Genomic DNA, 20,513 nt, shown 5'->3' with positions numbered 1-20,513 from the left:
TCAAGTGACACAACACTCAGCTGATCCCAATAAAAGTTTGCTTGTTTGTGCTTGGATTTTACTTGGGGATCCACACACCAGCTAACTACTTCCACAGAACACTGCACCTCCAGGACTTTCGAGCATGCGCACTAAGCTCCCACGCCATCCCGTCAATCAGAAAACGAGGGTTGACCCGACATCTAGTTTTCCCGTCACTTCAACCAACGCGTAGAACTAAGGGCGGAAGTGAGCCCAGCATAGCATCAAGTTGAACTCCCATCGTTCCAATGCCTAGTTCCGCCTACTCTTTTCCTGTCCCCTCGGGTTGCTAGGCAACAAGAGAGCACGAACTGGGGCGGGGTGCCGGGATATTGTCAGGTTGAGGGCAGATCTAAGATGGCGGCGGCAGGATCAGTAGCGGCGGGGACGCTTAGATGCATGGTCCGGAGCACCCAGCTGGTGGGAGGCGGGCGCTTTGCCGGACCCGGGCGCCGGGCCTTTCATGCCTCTGTGCCTGCAGCTGCTCAGGTAAAGGAGGCTGGAGCTGGGGTGCCCTTCGGGGCTGTGTTGAAGAGAGGAAACCATACAGGTGGAGGTCAGGGTCCCCTTGGAATACTTGTCGGGGCAAGCACCATAGATGAGGTCGCTGAATAGGATGGCAACTCCTCCCTCTGCATCAGTAGCCAGGTTTCTGACCTTGAAAGTACTCGAGCCCTAGGGTCCCTTTCGCACATTCAGAATAATGCACTTTCAATATACTTTGCAGCTAGATTTTACTGTGCGGAATAGCAAAATCCATTTGCCAACAATTTTGAAAGTATTGTGGAAGGCTTTCACGGCCGGATTCAATTGGTTGTTGTGGGTTTTCCGAGCTGTGTGGCCGTGGTCTGGTGGATCTTGTTCCTAACGTTTTGCCTGCATCTGTGACTGGCTTCTTCAGAGGTGTATCACAGAGGGAACACTTACAAACTTTCCTCTGTGATACACCTCTGAAGATGCCAGCCACAGATGCAGGCGAAACGTTAGGAACAAGATCCACCGGACCACGGCCACACAGCCCAGAAAACCCACCAGAACTAATTTTGAAAGTGCACTATTCTACATCTGTGTAAGGGGCCTAGGTTCATTCTGCACAGCATATTTATAACGAATTGCAATTGTCATATATGAACTCATCCATTTATAAAAAGGGAAAACGAGTTCATCTATAACGCGTTTGGGAGCTCCATGCTTGAAGCAGATCATCTGTTGGAAGCCACCCTGAATGCAAAGTGAAAGGCAGTGTATAAATTTAATAAAAATTATTAATGAATTAAATAAAATACTGAGTTCCCCCAGTACTGATGATTCGTGAGAAGGAATAGAATAGAAGAATAGAATAGAATCTTTATTGGCCAAGTGTGATTGGACACACAAGGAATTTGTCTCCGGTGCATATGCTCTCAATGTACATAAAAGAAAAATAAATATGAATGAAATGAAATGAAATAAAAATGAAATGAAATGTCAGCACAGGCTATAGTCATACAGTCATAAATGGGAGGAGATGGGTAATAGGAATGATGAAAAAAGTAGTGCAGTAATTATATAATAAATGTATAATAAATAGTTTAACATTATCGAGGAAATTATTTGTTTAACAGAGTGATGGCATTCGGGAAAAAACTGTTCTTATGTCTAGTTGTCTTGGTGTGCAGTGCTCTGTAGCGACGTTTAGAGGGTAAGAGTTGAAACAGTTTATGACCAGGATGCGAGGGGTCAGTAAATATTTTCACAGCCCTTTTTTTGACCCGTGCAGTATACAGGTCCTCAATGGAAGGCAGGTTAGCAGCAATTGTTTTTTCTGCAGTTCTGATTATTCTCTGAAGTCTGTGTCGATCTTGTTGGGTTGCAGAACCAAACCACACAGTTATAGAGGTGCAGATGACAGACTCAATGATTCCTCTGTAGAACTGTATCAGCAGCTCCTTGGGCAGTTTGAGTTTCCTGAGTTGGCGTACTCTTTGAGTACTCTTTGGTACTCTTTGGCTGATATTCCCTAGTGGGAAAATAGTTTTTGGGGCTTAGTGATTGTTGTTTGGGATCCTGCTTGTTTCATCTCTGTGGTTAGGATGCTGAACTTGGGAGAACCGGGTTCAGATCTTAATGCTTGGATTGAAGCTTGTGCCAGTCACTCTGTCGCAGGTTGACCTACCTCGCAGGATAGTTGTGGGGATAAAATGAGGAAGACTCATATAAGCCACTTTGGGCTCCTTAAAAGAAAGATTTTAAAGAGATGGGTAAATAAACTGTATGTCTTCTTTATTGGAATTTATTTTTAGATCCAAGTTTCCTCTTTTCTATTTTAAGGAAAGTGGGGTATTTTTGCAGCCCCCTAATCACACCAGAGTATACCCAAATATGAACGTGTCTTTAAGGGTTAAATAACCTGTTATGTTGGCATGTGCATTCATTTCGAGTGCCTCACTGTGTCATGCATCTGCCATGCACTCAGCACTCAGATCTGTGCAGTTGTTCGGGGTTCCCTGGTGGGTGAGAGCTCTTGAGAATTGCTTGGCACTAGAGCAGTTAAGTTAGGATAGCTACGGAAGAAAGCCAAAATTTGCCAACATTTAAAATTAGATAGTTGTCCCTAGGAAACAGAGGAAAAATGTTGGCTAAAATATTTTCATGAATGCAAGGTTTTTAATGTGTTGTAACAGTGCCAAAGGTTTGCTTTTTGAAAGGTGGGAGGATGGATTTTCATTATGCATACCTGGTGCCTTGGGGTGTCATTTTACCCAACAAGGCAAAGGCTCTGGGGCTCTGTTTGTAGAAAGCATCCATTAAACCACGGTGTGCCAGCAAGTTCCATGGAATAGACCCGGAGAGGATTCTATATAGGACTTGGCTTCTCTGAGGGTTTTGGGAAATATCTGTGCGGTTCCCTCTAGCCCCTTCCATGCTCATTTAAGGCAGAGATTCCATCTAATGCTCTTATTCTGGAGGAGTTCCCTGCCACACTTGCAACCAAAACATCATCCATCTAAGATTGATGATAAGGTTTCACCATGAGTACTCTAAACAGTTTTGTATCGGGGCCTCAAGATGTTTCTTCATCAACAGGTGACTGTCCGTGATGCTTTAAATCAGGCCTTGGATGAGGAACTGGAGAGAGACGAGAAAGTTTTCTTGCTTGGTGAGGAAGTTGCTCAGTATGACGGTGCATACAAGGTAAGAGTGTGTAAAGGTAAAGTAAAGTTTCCCCTTCAGTTGTGTTCGACCCTGGGGTACCACTGCAAGCAGTGATTTCATAGGCAAGCTGTTTTTGTGGTGTAGTTTGCCATTGCTTTCCCTGGCTATTTTTTACCCCCTAGCTATGTGCCAGGTACTCATTTACTGACCAAGGAATGGCTGGCTGGCTGAGTTGACCATGAGTCAGCTGCCAGCATATCTGACCTACAGGGGGCTCGAACTCCTGACTGTGTGAGTGGCAGAACTCCTGACTGTGTGAGTGGCAGTGCAGGCACTTAACCACTGCGCCACGTGGCTCCTAAGAGTGTGTAGAAAGGGCATAATCAATGTAATCCTTGAAAAGGGCAACATGAGTAACTCACTCTTTTTTTACATCTATAGATTAGCAGAGGACTCTGGAAAAAATATGGTGATAAGAGGATAATCGATACTCCTATATCAGAGGTATGAATTCATAGTACATTTTAATCTGTAGATTTTAATACTTCCTAAAAAGATGTCCCTTTCCATGTGTGTGTGTTAAATTCCATAAAGACACGTTTGACCTGTGGTGACTGAATTAAAGACCTCCAAACTATCTTATTTAAATACAGCCTTTCTCAGGTCTTGTGGACCGAGGGCCATGGACAGAGTGGCAGAGGCTTATCTGGTGAACCAGATGTGTTTCTGCCCTCCTACATTCCTACTGGGTGACCTTGAGCTAGTCACAATTCGTTGGAACTCTCTCAGCCCCACCTACCTCACAAGGTGTCTGTTGTGGGGAGAGGAAGGGAAAGGAGCTTGTAAGCCACCTTGAGTCTCCTTACAAGAGAGAAAGGTGGGGTATAAATCCAAACTCCTCTTCCTCCTCCTTCTTTTCCAGTGATGCTTGTCTTTTCATTATGTTGTCTAGAACCCACAGATATGTCTTTTTGGCAGCCCACTGTATTCCTCCAACTCCACATTTCAAGTGAAACAACTTTCTTCATAACTAGCCAACTTTTACACCTACACATAGTACTGGGGAATACTATGGCATGAACTAACTTGATCTTGATAGCCAGTGACACATCCTTACGCTTAAGAATCATTTCTAACTCCTTCATTGACTGCCCTTTGTAGTCTCGGTCTCCTTCTGATTTCTTGATTGCTGTCCCCCTTTTGGTTGACGATAGAGCCAAGAAACAGAAAATCTTGAACAACTCCCATTTCTTCGTCATCAGCCGTAAAGTTGTGCAGTTCCTTAGTAGTCGTTACTTCTTGATGTTCAGTTGTAATCTTGGTTTGGCTCTTTCTTCTTTTAACCTTCTCTTAGCTGTAGTCTGCCAGTCATGCGGTGTCATCTGCGTTTCTCAAATTTCAGTGGAACCTTTTCTGGTCATTGTGCTGCTAAGATCTTTATTACATTTTTCTTTACTATTTTTTTTCCAGATGGGATTTACAGGAATTGCTGTAGGTGCTGCTATGGTATGTAGCCTTCATTAGGGTTTCTGAAATAAAGAAAAAGAACTCTGTATCTAAAACAACATTTCATTCTTGTATTGAAAAAAAATGCTAGTGAGAGTTATTAACACCGCTGCTTTATTTTAATAGGCTGGCTTGAGGCCCATTTGCGAATTCATGACCTTCAACTTCTCAATGCAAGCCATTGACCAGATTATAAACTCAGCTGCCAAAACCTACTACATGTCTTCTGGGTTGGTGCCTGTGCCCATTGTCTTCAGGGGTCCAAACGGAGCCTCAGCAGGAGTAGCGGCGCAGCATTCGCAGTGTTTTGCATCTTGGTATGGGCACTGTCCTGGACTAAAAGTTGTGAGTCCGTGGAGTTCAGAGGATGCAAAAGGTCTCCTTAAATCGTCAATCCGGGATGATAATCCAGGTGAATGAGGCCGTGCAATCTGTGTGTGTGTATGTAATTTTTAAGCGCTAGCTTCCTGGGTTGCAGAATTTGTAGTGTGCTGAAACTGTTCCAGGTTCGGGTGTGAAATGAGTGTAGTGTAATCTCGTGAACACACTGCTGTTGTCGCGACAAGAAACATTCATTCTGGTGTTATTTCTTGAGCTTGTGTCAGAGCCGGACTAAATTGTTCTTGTTGGCCAGATAACGAAATAGAACATCTTACAACTGTGTACCCAAGGCCTTAAATTGTAGCTCTAGAACTTAGGTTCTAGTTCTGTAAGCCTGAGGGAACTTTAAAAATAGTTTTCATAACCTCTGGGTCAACTTGACCAACAACTTTGGAAACCGAGGAAGATTTTAACAGCCGTGTGTAGTACAAGCCAGGAGGTGAATGAGTGGGGCCAACTGTTCAAAAAAGACAAGGCAAACATTCTATTGGATTAGCATGGGCCAGTCAGATCTTTGGATTCCCATCCAATGCAGTGGTGTATATCAGTGTTTAATATGCTTAGTTAAGGACAGTTTTCATAGGGCTGGATCTTAAAAAAGCATGAACAGAGCAACTGGTGGAAGGGATTTTTGGCTGCCTCCCGCTGTCACATGAATTCCACAGCTCACACACAAGGACAGGACCACACTCTGCTGAATTCCCCTTTCTTGCTCACCATTCCTGAGGTTCCTTTCCCATGGCCCTTAGGAATAGCTTTTGGGTGCATGGAAAGGGCTGCAGTGAGAAAGGGGGGGGGATACCCGCTGTTCGTTGTTCTTTAGGGTACAGCCCACGATTTCTTCTGACTGTAATATTTTTGGCTCAGGCAGCTATACAGTTCACAGTTTTCTTGTGCTGGTGGGAGACCATCGATAGGACTATGGAGGAAAAGTTGCAGGTGGTATATTAAGAATCTGGAGCTCTGGAAAAGAGATGGGTACGAACTTCAGAGCATTTGGCATATTGGGCGTCAGGATAAGGAATGGAGAGACAGTGTACAGTTGATGATTAGTGGAAGTCCCACCATGGGTTCCGTTGACTTGGGAGACTTGAGCAGATATTGCTTAGACTTTTCTGGAGAATTTTGCTACCCAACGGTTTAGAACTGCATAAAAGTTGCAAAGGCACTGCAAACCATTTCCATAGAATTTTAGATACTTATTTTAACAATTTTATTGAACAGGTAGGTTTTTTAGAAATTGATTTTAAAATTCATTAGACTAACTAGGTGTCCTTCTGAAGGAAAGCAAAAAGTGAGCTATGACCACTTTTCCCCACTGAACCGGCCAAGTTCTGTATTTCCAAGTGTTATCAGTTGATGTCTTACTCCCCTTTGATTTAAGGCGAGTGACTGCATAAAGTTCTTGCTACATTGAGTTTGGGCTGTGGTAAGTAGATCCGCACACGCCCATTCCGTACTTCAAATAAGGCAAATCTACGTGTAATGAGACTTATTCATCTAAGGGATTTTCAGAGCTTTGGGTACAGATACCCCTGAATCTGAATTTCTAGGACCACCATGAGCTGTGCATTTGGCAAGAGTTAGCACATTCAATATAAAGCATAAGAACATAAGAACTAGCCTGCTGGATCAGACCAGAGTCCATCTAGTCCAGCACTCTGCTACTCGCAGTGGCCCACCAGGTGCCTTTGGGAGCTCACGTGCAGGAGGTGAAAGCAATGGCCTTCTGCTGCTGCTGCTCCCGAGCACCTGGTCTGCTAAGGCATTTGCAATCTGAGATCAAGGAGGATCAAGATTGGTAGCCATAAATCGACTTCTCCTCCATCAATCTGTCCAAGCCCTTTTTAAAGCTATCCAGGTTAGTGGCCATCACCACCTCCTGTGGCAGCATATTCCAAACACCAATCACAAGTTGCGTGAAGAAGTGTTTCCTTTTATTAGTCCTAATTCTTCCCCCAGCATTTTCAATGTATGCCCCCTGGTTCTAGCAGAAAGTGAATAGCCCAATCCAGAGCTGTCAGGCAGGTGAGGACTGTTTGGGTGCATTTCGCCCACTCCAAAGGACTTTCCCACAGTGCAGGAAGCCCCAAAATAAAATAAAAATCACCTACAATTCTGCCATAGGGGTGTATAGATATACCATGAAAATCGGAGCATATCTCTGCTGGCGACTCCACTGGTGCCCGGGACCATTCAGGCTCTGGAGGCCTACTAAGGTCAGCCCCGGAATGCCCCCCCCCCACCACATCAACGCCTGGGCGTGCAGACCTGAGTGCAGCCAGCCATCACAGAGTATCCCCCTGAGCATTTCTGTATGAACATGCGTCTACCCACCCCTCAACTGTTTTTAACTGTTAACAAATGTCATGGTGTTTTGTGGTTTTTTTCAACGTTTTGCTTTGTAAGCCTTAAGCAAAGAAGTCTGGAGAAGCAGCACAGAAACGTGCTCCATAAATCATGATGGCTACCTGGGTTTATTCCATCAGGGCCACTTTTCCTTGGTCTCCAGGGGATACTTTGGTCCAACTAAACACTAAAGCAAGGGGCCAATGTGTTTTTTTTAATTGACTAAATTTATATCCCACCTTTCTGCTCTCACAAAGGACACCAGTGGATTTGCCCCTCTGCCAGGGTAAGTGCCCCAACGATGGCATTTCCGCCAATGTAACCCAGAGGAGGATTCGGCTCCCACCCCTGGATCAGGCTGCCCATCTAGTAACATAATTTTAAACCACACACAAACACACACACACACACATACACACACAAAACCCATCTGCAACAGGGTCTGTCAAGGATTGGGGGAAACTGTCTGAGGAAGCCATTAAGCTCTCTTTTCTCTCAAAGAAGAAATCATCCTCTCCTGAGCTACTTTTAGAACCCAGTAAGAAAAAAAAACATGTAATGCTTTATGATCCATGTCTGTTTTCCCTATTAGCTGTGCTGGGTAGTGATGATTTTATTGGCACAGGAGAGGAACAGTTATATTCAGCCCATTCGTGGTACTGATCCAAAGTGCTCTCCCCTACCGTTGTGCACACTTATGCCTCACTGCACACATGAGCAATTTCATCAGAAGGTTCCAATGTGTATTCTCTTACCTTCTTCTTAGTTGTGATACTGGAAAATGAATTGATGTATGGCGTTCCCTTTGAAGTGTCTGAGGAAGCTCTGTCAAAGGACTTCCTTGTCCCTATTGGAAAGGCTAAGATAGAAAAACCAGGTAAGCAACAGCAGTTATTTGTACTGTGATGGTGTAAGGTCTTTCTGGGAAGTTCTCCTTACATTGTAAAGGGCCTGTGCTGTGTGAAAACACACAGTCTAGCCCAGGAGTCTGCAACCTGTGGCTCTCCAGATGTCCATGGACTACAATTCCCATCAGCCCTTGCCAGCATGGCCAAACCTAACCCAATTGGCCATGCTGGCAGGGGCTGATGGGAATTGTAGTCCATGAACATCTGGAGAGCCACAGGTTGCAGACCTCTGGGCTAGCCAGTCAATGTCCAGCAGCACTTTACCTGAAATGGCCCATGCTCTATGAAAGCATGTGCATATGCTGGAGTTTAATGTTTCTTGGGACATCAAGCCAGTTTATTCATTGTGTGCGTACCCGTTGTCTGTAGTGAGCAGAGACCACCCAGTTAACAAAGCAACAAATTTTTATGAGAAAATATAAATTAATGTTTTTTTAAAAAAGCTTGGGCAGAGTGGTGGTCGATATGTCGATCATCTAAAACTTCTAGGAACGTGGGCCAAAATATCTGCGTAGTAGACTTAGTATTGTCGGGACTTTCTGTTTCAGGAAGCCACCTTTCCTTAGTGGCTCATTCGCGATCCGTTGGCCACTGTTTGGAAGCAGCCTCCGTTCTTGCCAAAGATGGGATAGAATGTGAGGTATGTTGTCGTGTTTTTGGTTTTTTTGCATAATCCACAGGAAAGAAACCTACTTTAGAGCTATTTTGATTTTGCACTATTCTAATGACATCTTCATATATATACTCAACGAGTTCCACCAGGATTCCTTTCTACTGTGGACCTGCAGTGCTGGAACAACTTAGTCATAGATGACAGACAGTGGCAGGAGAGGAGGTTTAGCTTTATTGCATCTTGCATGAGGGGAGAAGGCAAGGGGATAGATGTCCTCTTTGTTGAGTATTGCCAAATTTTGGGCCATTTTTTCCCCATTGATCTGAATTGTATAAACCATTTTGATTAAGCAAATGTTTGTTAAGGGTTGGATTCAGACTACATTTTCTGTTAATGTAAAGGGCAGTTTCCACCAATTTCCCCCTTCCTGCTGCAGATCCCTGATTTGCCTTTCATGCTGGGAGAACTTGAGGGAGGCAGGATTATAAAATGTTTAGAGATAAAAAAAATATCAGAACAGGGGAAAAAAGAAAACAGAATCAAATCATAGTCACAATTAGTTCTAAAGACTAAGGCTCATTCCACACATGCAGAATAATGCACTTTCAAACTGCTTTCAGTGCTCTTTGAAGCTGTGCGGAATAGCAAAACCTGCTTGCAAACAGTTGTGAAAGTGGTTTGAAAACGCATTATTTTGCATGTGCAGAAGGGGCCTAAGAGAGGAAACAGAATTATATAGAGTACGTTGTATAAGCTGTTTGCCAGCTTGCTTTTTCCTCCACCCTCACCGTTCTTGATGAAATTAGAAGCCTGCAGTCGCCTTAGGTCTGCGAGGATCTACCTGTCAAAGCCGGTCCTCCTACGTTGGTGGAGTGAATCTAAATCTTCCTTCTCATTGATGTTTAAATATCCCACAATGAGACTAGCTGGGGAGCACTTCAAAAGTGCTGTCGACTCAGACAGCCATCTCCCCCTTTTATGCTGTTTCTAAGGATCTCCTGTCTTTTCCATTGACAGGAGGGGCTTGTGTGAGCAGAAAAATTTAGGCTGGATCCAACCCTAAGATTTCAGTGACTATTTGACCAATAATATCAATGAAATTTGATGGTGCCTCTTACAGCCTTATTCTCCCAGCACCTCTATCTAGCCCAGTTGTCCCTCTGTGGATTTGTATCAGCTCTTCAGAGTTTTGAATAGCTGTGTGGCCAAGACCTGCCAAGATCTTTTAATCGGAAATGCCAGGGATTAAATCTGAGCCATTTTTACTTGCAGTACATGTTATCTATCGCTGAGTTCTGCATCAGTTGACTCACTTTTCAAAAAAGGTGCCTTGTAGTGTAGTGGTTAAGCATGGAGCGCTTTCCTTGGAGCTCTTCATTGTGCAGTGAAGTCATAGTGGGATTTCCTCACATTTCTCTGCTTACACATGAGGAGGCACCCACTGCCTGCTGCATGGCTTGCCTGCCCCTCCTTCCAGGTCGCTCCTGGTAGCCAGCTTCATTAAAGCCCTTTAAATTGTTACTATATCAATACTGCTGCTATATTAAATTACTGTTATATCGATATTGCTGGGTTTTTTGAAACAAAAGCAGCCTTGGACCAGCACTGGCAAGCTGCTTGCATGCCCCAATGGCATCCATCTCTCCGCTCTCTCCAGCAGGGAAATTGGCTATCAGTTGTGCTCTGCTGGTGTCTGAGCACAGCGACTCTGCTTGGCTCTTCCCTATTGCCACTACCTCCCCCTCATCTGACAGTTCTCTCTCTGTCCCTCCATCACAGAGCGGGGAGCAAGGAGTGGGGGCGGGGGGAAGACCAGAAGGAGCAGAAACCCAGAAGCAAGGGAAAACATTCCCACTCTCACTAAGCACGGGGCTTTCAAGATCTGCGGCACCGTAGCACAGAGCACATCTGCAAGGAAATCTCTGCCTTGAAGGAAATATTATCTTGCTGCAGGGCAGAGCAGCAGTATATAATCAGTCTAAGTTTCCCCATTCTTCCACATGAAGCCTGCTGGGTGACCTTGGGCTAGTCACAGTTCTCTCAGAATTCTCTCAGCACCACCTACCTCACAAGGTGTCTGTTAAGAACATAAGAACAAACCAGCTGGGTCAGACCAGAGTCCATCTAGTCCAGCTCCCTGCTACTCGCAGTGGCCCACCAGGTGCCTTTGGGAGCTCACATGCAGGATGTGAAAGCAATGGCCTTCTGCGGCTGTTGCTCCCGAGCACCTGGTCTGTTAAGGCATTTGCAATCTCAGATCTTCCCTTGTTCTGTGTTGTGGTAGAAAGGCATTATCAAAAAAACTAAGTGCATGTCTTCAACTCTCTTTCCATCTCCAGGTAATCAACCTCCGTACTATTAGGCCAATGGATATCGACACCATCGAAGCCAGTGTTGTGAAGACAAATCATCTCGTGACAGTGGAAGGTGGCTGGCCGCAGTTTGGCGTGGGAGCTGAAATATGTGCCAGGATTATGGAAGGTATTTCTGCATGTTCTTCAAGTTGGTGCTTGCTAATCTGTCCCTGTCCTCCTCCTTCTGGATGGTGGTGGTTTATGTGTAAACATAAAGGGAAATTGTATCCCAGTTGTGGTATCTGGTTAGAACCACAGAAAAGCAAAATCCCTGTAGTCTGCCTTCCCTGTAATGCACCTGCATAGCACAGGCCTGCTGGCTGTAATAGGAGCCAATACTAATACTTTCAAGTGTGGAAACCTTTGGCTGTTGTGGGTTTTCCGGGCTGCATGGCCGTGGCCTGGTAGTTTTTTGCTCCTAACATTTCACCCGCATATATGGCTGGCATCCTTGGAGGCATGTCACAGCAAGATGTGTTTTTGTCCTTATATTTCCATGAGGAAATGTTTCACCATCTCTGTTGATTACAATCTGTACCTGACACTTAATGCTAGTGAGCGTTCTTATGCAAAGGCTTCGGAGAAGATTGTTAATTGCAGGAAGTTACTTCTAGTACTACTTAGCTAACAACAGATTACATTGGAGGAACGCAAGGGCAGTGAAGGAAGGCATTGCAATCCTTGAAGTTGGCTCTATTCTATATTCACTTAAGAGGATGGCAAAGATTTTAGCCCCTTTTCCTGCCTAAAAACAGGAGCACAACCGTCACTGGATGGGAGTTTGTGCTGGTGTGTGAATTCTTAATTCTTTCAGTATGTTCCTTTTGAGGTAGATCAATCAAAACAACAGCTGCACTGTGGGCAGCAGATCCTGGGTTCCCCCCCCCCCCCTTGGATATATAGTAACCCCTTTACCTTGAGAAGGGAATCTTTACATTTCGTTCTGATTTCAGGTCCTGCTTTCAACTATTTGGATGCTCCAGTTGTTCGTGTCACTGGTGCAGACGTCCCTATGCCTTATGCAAAGACTTTGGAGGAGAACTGCTTACCTCAAGTAAAGGATATTATAACTGCAGTGAAGAAGACACTGAATATCTAGGTTGTGTGTATATTTAAGCGCTTCTTCCAGACTTAGGTCTTTAAAAATATTTATGAAATGCATTTGTCATTATATTGCAGGCTGTACAGGGGCAGGGAGAAGCACAAGGATACTGGGTGTCTAATCTGTTACAGAGACTATAGTGCCTCCCATTCTACTTCTAAGAAGAAAATTCAAAGGGAGAATTGACAGATTTAACATTTTGGAATTTGTATTTTATGTAAAAAAAACCCGCTTCTCATTGTAGGACAACGTTCTTGTTTATCATTGTACAACTGAAATCGATCTCACTCTTATGCTCGTTTTGTAATCTATAAAGCTTGAAATAAAGGACATGAACAGAAAATGTCGTCCAAAACTGGAATGCTGGGGGAGGGGCCAGTTTGTACTGTAGCTGAGGAATCCTGTTGACTCCCCCTTCAAAATGATCACGAACAGGTTAGAAGTTAAAGTGAAGTATCATAGTAAAACAAACTTTGGTGGAATTTCAGAACCTCAAGACGTTGTCCGTGTTTCGTTGCTGCTCACCTGCTGCAAAGCATAAAACTTCCGCGTCAGCCCTTTTAACACGAATGAAATGCCATTGACATTTATTTTTAATAAAAATATGACTGAGTATATCACAGGTTACATGAACTCCTATACACAATGACATTCTCTGCATAGTAACACACAATGATGTATATTCGACTTTAAAAATGGATCCCCAACAATCCTTTAAAGTGCAATTTAACGGTCTGAGTAAATCTGAAAAGGACATTTTCTATTAGGCTACGTAGCTCCATCAATTCCCAGCTCAACAAATTCGTCTTGTAAAAGTTTGGTTCGGTGAAAAACCCTCTGTTTGAATAAATGCAAAATAGCTCAAATACCAAACTAATTCCAGAACTGTACATTCTTCCAAGTAGGGTCATTTTAATAGAGGATTTAATAACATTAGGAGTAATCTATAGGTAACAATACACTGTAGGGAGAGATGCGGTTTTAACTTTCTTATCAGTGTTATAACTCTCAGATTAAGTGAATTTTAGGAAAAGTTAAACCAAAATGTTTTGAACATCTATATTCCAGGCTTAGGCTTTTAAAAGCCCTGAAAAACCAGGGCCAAGAAAGTGTAATGGCTGAAATACTTATTTCGATTCAATCAGAAGGAAGTTTACTGCCTACCCAAAACAGTATTCCCTTTAAAAAAGGTTCCTTTAAACTGGAATTGATATTTTTCACACCACCATCTCTCCAATGCAATCTGCAATAGTGTTGCTACTCACTGAAAAGATCTATCTAGAAAAAGCTTGAAATGACTCTAAACAAGCAGCTGTAAAAAGAAACCACGAGGCTGTGGTTAAAATCAAATTCTCAGAGAAGTTTCTGTTCCTAGAACACACCAAGTATATCCAAGCTGGGTTGGTGTGAACCGTTTCAGCTAATTTTAGGAGCACTGTAGTCGCAGGTTTTGGTTTTCTTCAAGATTCCTTTCTGAAAATTCTGAATTGAACTGAGTAAGGCTCTCTGGCTTGTGCTGTCAACAGGCCGTGAGTCAGTCTGTGTTGGCACGTCCAAATTAGGAGGCGGGGGAGGAGCTGCTGGTGGTGGAGGCGGTGGAGGAATTGTTGAGGCCCCTCCTAAGGAAGAAAAACGACACCAGTTAGGACTACAAAAAAGTTACAGCCGAGCAGAGTAAGATGGGCCAAACATACAGAAAAGAAAACATGGTAAGAGAACGAGTCATGCAACGTAAAGAAGCCAAAGTGATCTGTTTCATTAATTGGTTTAATTAATGAAATGGCAGGCATACGGGAAGAGGAGAAGTACAGACACAGGCAGGCGTGTGATGGTGTTATGTACAGTCACGAGGGTTAACAACTAGAGTAGTGATGGCAAACGTTTTTGAGACCGAGTGCCCAAACTGCAACCCAAAACCCACTTATTTATCGCAAAGTGCCAACATGGCAATTTAACCTGAATACTGAAGTTTTAGTATAGAAAAAATAGTTGGCTTCAAGGCGCGTGTTACTCGGGAGTAAGCTTGGTGGTAGTCGGTGGCTTTGCTTTGAAGCAACTGTGCAACGCTTTGAACGGGTGAATCACAACCCTAGGAGGGTTTACTCAGAAGCAAGACCCATTGCCAGCAACCGAGCTTACTCCCAGGTAAAGCATCATGCTTTAGTTCTTCCCATGAAAATCACTAGGGTTTAACAGCGCTTAACAGGGTTACCTACACTGCTATCCCAAAACTAGGTCTTCCGTTTAATGCTAATAATCTCCCTGAAATAATTACACTATTATCACATGACGAACTCTGTGCACGCGTGCCCACAGAGAGGGCTCTGAGTGCCACCTCCGGCACCCATGCCATAGGTTTGCCACCACTGAACTAGAGAGTAAACACTGGGATTCTCATTCCAGGATGCTTTGAGCCATAGGCTGACCACAGGAAACCCACATGCAGCTGGAAGCCAAAGTGCTCAAGAATTCAAATGCGCAATGTGAGGTTACAGAGATGAACATGAGTTTGTTTAAACCAGATGTTAGCTTTTCAAACTCTGTCCAAGTGAAGCAGCAGGGCAAAAGGTGCCTAGTTCTTGACAAGTGCGCTAAGCCAGCGTATTCCACTGGAAACTCAGTCAAAAACCAGAGGACTTGGGAAGTGGGAGCAACAGGAAGATGTGAAGGCTGGGCTGGGCTGAGGATTCAGTTCCCCACCACCACCACCACCACCACACACTGAACTCCAAAAGCCAATAATGCCGAATCATGTTCGGCTCCCAGGATATTCAAGGTTTAGGTGATTCAGGTCTCCCAAATCACCACCCTGATTCAGACATGATGACAAATTATGTTTCATTGCAAATGAAGAAGGCTTCAGTATGAGCTGTGCATCAGCACAGGAGGATTATATGAGCTCAAGAACATCCAAGGCCTATAATGTCAAACCACGGCTTGTCACTGACTAGAAACATACAAACTACTGTTTATCTCGAAGAAATGTGCATGCACACGAAAGCTTACACCAAGAATAAAATGTTTGTCTTAAAGGTACCACGGGACTCAAAAGGTTTTTCTACTGCCTATAGTGTACAGTTTATATGAAACACAATTACAATCAGTTTGTGCAATATAAGAATATAGTTTGGCTTAGGTGCACTGAAGTGCCAAAAGTATTCTATGGTATATTTTTCTGTTCATAGAATGGGCCTCTATAAGCTACTCATCAATAATAACTGTGACGATCTGCTTGTTACGATGAGGACTAATATTATGGCACATGTGCACTCTTAATAATAATATAGAGTGATGCATTGTCTTTTTGAAATAGATTCCTTAGGTTCAGTTAACAAGGCATCAGTATTCAAAAGCAAAGTTACAGTGACATTCCTTAGCAAGGAGGGTACATTTAGGAGACAGCTCCTAAATGAAATTTTTGAGTACATGCTGCATTAGTTAAAATTCATGACATGCCTCTGATGAGGTGCCAGGAGTGGAAAAACTCAGCCACTTCACTGTTGTGGTCTCACAACTGCCCTTGCTTTTCTAAGGATTCATTCAATGTGGAGAAAGTCTAACTCAACGATCCCTGTAGTAAGTTGAGACACCACAGAGTTGGCTTCTACAAAGCACAAGTGAAAGGTGTTTGCAGACACTGATCCCAGTATTCCCCTTCCCCTAGTGCCCTCCCTTTGTTGTGCTGTCAAGTTGGAACTGACTTAAGGACCACCATAGGGTTTTCAAGGCAAGGTAATTTGCCATTCCCTACCTCACCATCACAACTCTTGACTTTCTTGGTGGTCTCCCATCCAAATGCTAACCAGGGCTGACCCTGCTTAGCTTCAGACATCTGATGAGGTCAGGTTAGCCTGGGGCCACCCAGGTCAGGGCCCCTTTCGACCCACAGGAAGATGGTGTACAGAGTGGGAAAGCCTACATGGACAAAAGCAGTACACCTGTAGTTAGGAGGGAGCTATTCTTCTATATGGATCCTGCAACCCCAGAAATGATCTTTCCAGTGGGTAGAATGGCCGTAGGAATGGAGAGGAATGTGGGGCAATTCCTCACACCTTCTGTGCACACATGCTTGGAATCACACCAGGTTTTTGACCTTTCCACAGATTGAAAATTGCAAGAGGACATTATATCTTTATTTGCTCAGGCACATCAGAGCCTCTTGGGGATGGGGCAGTCTACAAATGCAAATAATAAATAAATAAATAAACATTTAATTTGCCAAATATCTTTGGTTCAGGTAATCACAATCTTTGATTAATTCCACTATGATGTACTTGAGAATGCGAAAAGCAATGCCACCAGACCAAAAGTGGACAAAGCATCCTACTAGAAGAAGAAGAAGAAGAGTTTGGATTTATATCCCCCCTTTCTCTCCTGCAGGAGACTCAAAGGGGCTTACAATCTCCTTGCCCTTCCCCCCTCACAACAAACACCCTGTGAGGTAGGTAGGACTGAGAGAGCTCCGAGAAGCTGTGACTAGCCCAAGGTCACCCAGCTGGCGTGTGTGGGAGTGTACAGGCTAGATCTGAATTCCCCAGATAAGCCTCCACAGCTCAGGCGGCAGAGCTGGGAATCAAACCCGGTTCCTCCAGATTAGATACATGAGCTCTTAACCTCCTACGCCACTGCTGCTCCTAGCCATGTCCTTTGTTACCGACAGTCATCAGACAGTGCCAGGACTGTATTCTGCTGCCAGGAGGAAAAACCCTACTGGGGCTGGGTGTAGCTTTCAGATTACAGGCTATCCACCCTTGTGAAATTTGTTACACCAACCCAAAGGGCTGCTTGCATGCTTCCTCTTATGTGTACATTTGCAACACAGACTCTGAACCCCATCCCGTGGTTCCATAGTTGAAGCCTTGAATGCCTAGGCAGCATTATTTTAAAGATGGACTTCCCACCATCTCTTGGGAAACAAGCCCAGCTCAATATTTTCTACTAAAGATCAGCATCACTGGATAAATCATGTCTGATCTCTGCCTCCATATGGGCGGTAATCACACACAGTTGCACATTGCACTATCATTGTGGTAGTATAGCAATCATTCACTCCTGGTTGTTCCTGTCCGGGTAACCCGATGGTGGTGGGGGAGGGGGAGAAGTGATTATTGCAACCTTGTGCGGATGGCTGCAGATAGGGAATGAAAATGGCCCCAAAGGAACAGAGATTTAACACGTTCTTCCAGCCGGGTACCAACAAAACTTTTATTCCAGCAAGAATTTCTCCTAATGGTATTAATAATGGGTACAACATGACAAACTAATAACAGTTGCTGTGAAATAAAATAAAACCGCACATAGCAACAAATGCACAAAGGAATGAGGAACGTGCAGAGAAACAGAAGCGTTACAGGTCAGTTGCGTAACATGGATCGACTGGCATATAAGGATCAAGCAAGTGAGTAAAAGCACACCCCAAGCAAATGCAACTAACTTTGTATTTGAGGCCTTTGAGATTAGGTGTAGCAGTTAAAGAAGCAAATACCCAGTCCAACGCATGCAATAGTGCAGAAGCAGAGAAGCCAAATACAAAAGGTAAGACAGCCGTAGATCAGTCATAAGGTTCAGGGGACAAAGATCAAAGCAAAAAAAGTGCTCAGGTGCCAGGGCACACAGAAGACAAGAGACACCAAAGACCAAAATACAAACAATCCAATAACAGGTGTATTTACATTATTACCACCTTCAGTCACTCAGCATAGTCCTTGGAAGTTCCATTTTTAGGGATCTCTTACTAAGAACCAGTTAATTTTCCTAGTTGGTAAGTAGCTAGCCTTGAATGTCCCTTTCCAGATGATCGCTTAATGGCACAAATAAAAAGCAGATGTTACTCGGATCTTTTTTCCAGCTGATTTGGGGGGGGGGGGCTACAGTATTTGTATTGTTGGAAAATGCAATAAATCTGACTGATGAACTGTGGGCAAAATATGGTTTCAGAAGCACCAATAGCACAACTAGCACGCATGAAACAGCCCCTCTTGTGTGCATTCGAAGTTTGTGAGCCATTTTATGAAACTTCCCTTTTTAAAATGCACTCTCTTCTATGTTTAAAATGTACTCAGAGAATGACTGAACACTCCTCCGCCATAGTATTCAGGCAAAAGCACATCCATGAAGCCAATTCAGAGCAACAACAAAAAAAGCAAGAGGCTGCCAGGACCTATAGAACAGAGTGCAGCAAGGGTAAATCACTTCGTGAACATTGTTTCTTATACATTTAGCTCTTTGGAAGCAGCAGGCTCTACCTCTCTAGTAAGGGACGCACATTTCCCCTTTAAAGAAGGTGGAAATGATATTGGTACACACCACCTATTGCAAAAAGGTGGCATTTGTGGTTTTGCAAAAAGGTGATATTTGTACATCAATTTCCATTGGGGAGGTGGTGGCGAACCTGAGCACTAGTTATGTTATGGATTACATCCCTATCAGCTTCTTCGCCAGCATGGCCAATTGGCCATGCTAGAAGGGGCTGATGGGAATTGTAGTCCATAACATCTGGAGTGCCAAAGGTTCGCCACCACAGACCTATTGCAAAAAGCCTCTGTTCCCGATTGGACTAGCTCTAGTACGGCAGTAAAATAAATTTAAGGGGCTCTCTGTATAATCCACAGGGCAAAGCAACTGGGGACTGGTTCACACATTTTCACACCTTCAGAGCCTCTTCAGTAATTTATGGATTACAATGCTCGTGAAGAGATGAGAAGGGAACCTTAGCAAATCCCAGCCATCAGGCTTCCGCGAGCAACGATTTGAACTCGCTCCCCTGCTCTCAAGAGCTGAATCACATTGCTGCACGTCTCCTCCCTCCTTCAGATTATGCAAGTGGACAAATTGCTTCTGTTAAATGTGCAGATGTTTCCATTATCCTCTCTCTTTGTATTAAGCACTAATTCAGTTAAAGAACATTTTGGCTTGCTAAAATGGGGAAAATAGAACGCCATCAAGCTGGAGAGCGGAAGGATCCCTCCTGGCCTGTTGTATTCACAAAACTCAGTTATTTGGCTGATTACTTCAAAGTCTTAACAAATTGGTTAACAGTTTTCCAGTTCCCATCATTCGGTAACTTAATAAGCCAAATCTAATCAAATAGTGGTCATTCCTTAAGTTAAGTCTACTCTAGACAGGTGTCACATTAGGTTCTCCAGATAAAGAGTGGATTCATAGGCTTCCCATCATCCCCTGCCAGCATGATGAGGCAGGGAATGATGGGAACTGTAGTCCATAACATCTGGAGGGCTGCGAGTTTGACACCTATGACCTAGGGAGAAATCAGATGAGGAAGAAGCACATTCCTCTTTTCCGCTACTCCTTCATTTGCATCTTTTTTTTTCCAGGGTGAAATAGCTTTCCTTCATATCTGGCGCGGCGAACCATCAGTCACTGTGACTAGTTGCCCAGTTGAAATGGATGCCAAATATATCCTTTTTTCAGCATCTTCTATAAAAAACAGACGAGATTCAACTTGTTCAGGTCATTCTGACCCTATAGGTTCCTGTAGTAAAGCATTGGTACATCTGCCTGACCTCTTTCCTTGTGAATAGGTGAAAGGGTGTAAACTGTGTAACAGACTATGAGCCGTGCATGTAGCTATTATATGTGATACTTTGTTGATGTATATACTGTGTGTGTGTTCTCTCTCAGTTTAAGTTCTCCTTACGTTTTTTATGAACTTCTGAGGTAAAACAGCTGGTCTTTTGAGAGATAAACTATTCTAATTTGACATGCCGCACAAACCACATTTCTGCTCGCTACTTTGCTTGACAGGATTACATGGCATTCCAAATCCAAAATATACCTGTGCTGCTCCCTTTCAATTTTGACCTATAGGGTTCCTGCAGTAAAGTATTGGTACGTCTGCCTGACCTCTTTCCTTGTGAATAGGTGAAAGGGTGTAAACTGTGAACTGGGCAAGGGATGAACATAAGAACATAAGAACTAGCCTGCTGGATCAACAGTAACCAGAGTCCACGAAGTCCAGCATCTCTGCTTTCTCAAGCAATGGGCCCACCACAGGGTGCCTTTGGGAGCTCACATGGCATGCAGGGATGTGGAAAGCAAATGTCTTCTGCTGCTGCTAAGCGTTCCTGAGAGCACCCTGGTCTGCTAAGGCATTTGCAATCTCAGATCAAAGTGGATCAAGATTG

General features: G+C 43.9%; 2 protein-coding genes across 8 annotated transcripts in view; one reads left to right on the top strand and one right to left on the bottom strand.

Annotated features, from left to right (window-relative positions):
* Positions 1-325: 325 nt before the first annotated feature.
* On the top strand, positions 326-12,712 carry PDHB (pyruvate dehydrogenase E1 subunit beta). Its single transcript, XM_048488299.1, has 9 exons — positions 326-510; positions 3,088-3,195; positions 3,598-3,660; positions 4,627-4,662; positions 4,789-5,074; positions 8,159-8,269; positions 8,849-8,940; positions 11,253-11,394; positions 12,221-12,712. The coding sequence occupies exons 1-9, from the start codon at positions 379-381 to the stop codon at positions 12,364-12,366; spliced, it is 1,116 nt and encodes a 371-aa protein (XP_048344256.1). The 5' UTR covers positions 326-378; the 3' UTR covers positions 12,367-12,712.
* Positions 12,713-12,927: 215 nt separating this feature from the next.
* The window catches only part of PXK (PX domain containing serine/threonine kinase like), a 73,821-nt gene continuing 66,235 nt past the window's right edge, over positions 12,928-20,513 (bottom strand). For 2 of the 7 annotated variants that reach the window (XM_048488291.1, XM_048488294.1), the window contains exon 18: positions 12,928-13,988. In XM_048488291.1, coding sequence (XP_048344248.1) covers positions 13,786-13,988 — 203 coding nt within the window. In that variant the 3' untranslated portion in view covers positions 12,928-13,785. The remainder of the gene's footprint in view (positions 13,989-20,513) is intronic. The other 5 variants (XM_048488293.1, XM_048488295.1, XM_048488296.1 and 2 more) reach the window with 3 other exon arrangements.

The sequence above is a fragment of the Sphaerodactylus townsendi genome, linkage group LG03 (genome assembly GCF_021028975.2).
Source record: "Sphaerodactylus townsendi isolate TG3544 linkage group LG03, MPM_Stown_v2.3, whole genome shotgun sequence".
NCBI classification, from domain to species: Eukaryota; Metazoa; Chordata; class Lepidosauria; order Squamata; family Sphaerodactylidae; genus Sphaerodactylus; species Sphaerodactylus townsendi.
Note: the sequence above shows the minus strand (reverse complement) of the source record. Positions and strands in the feature narration are given on the sequence as shown.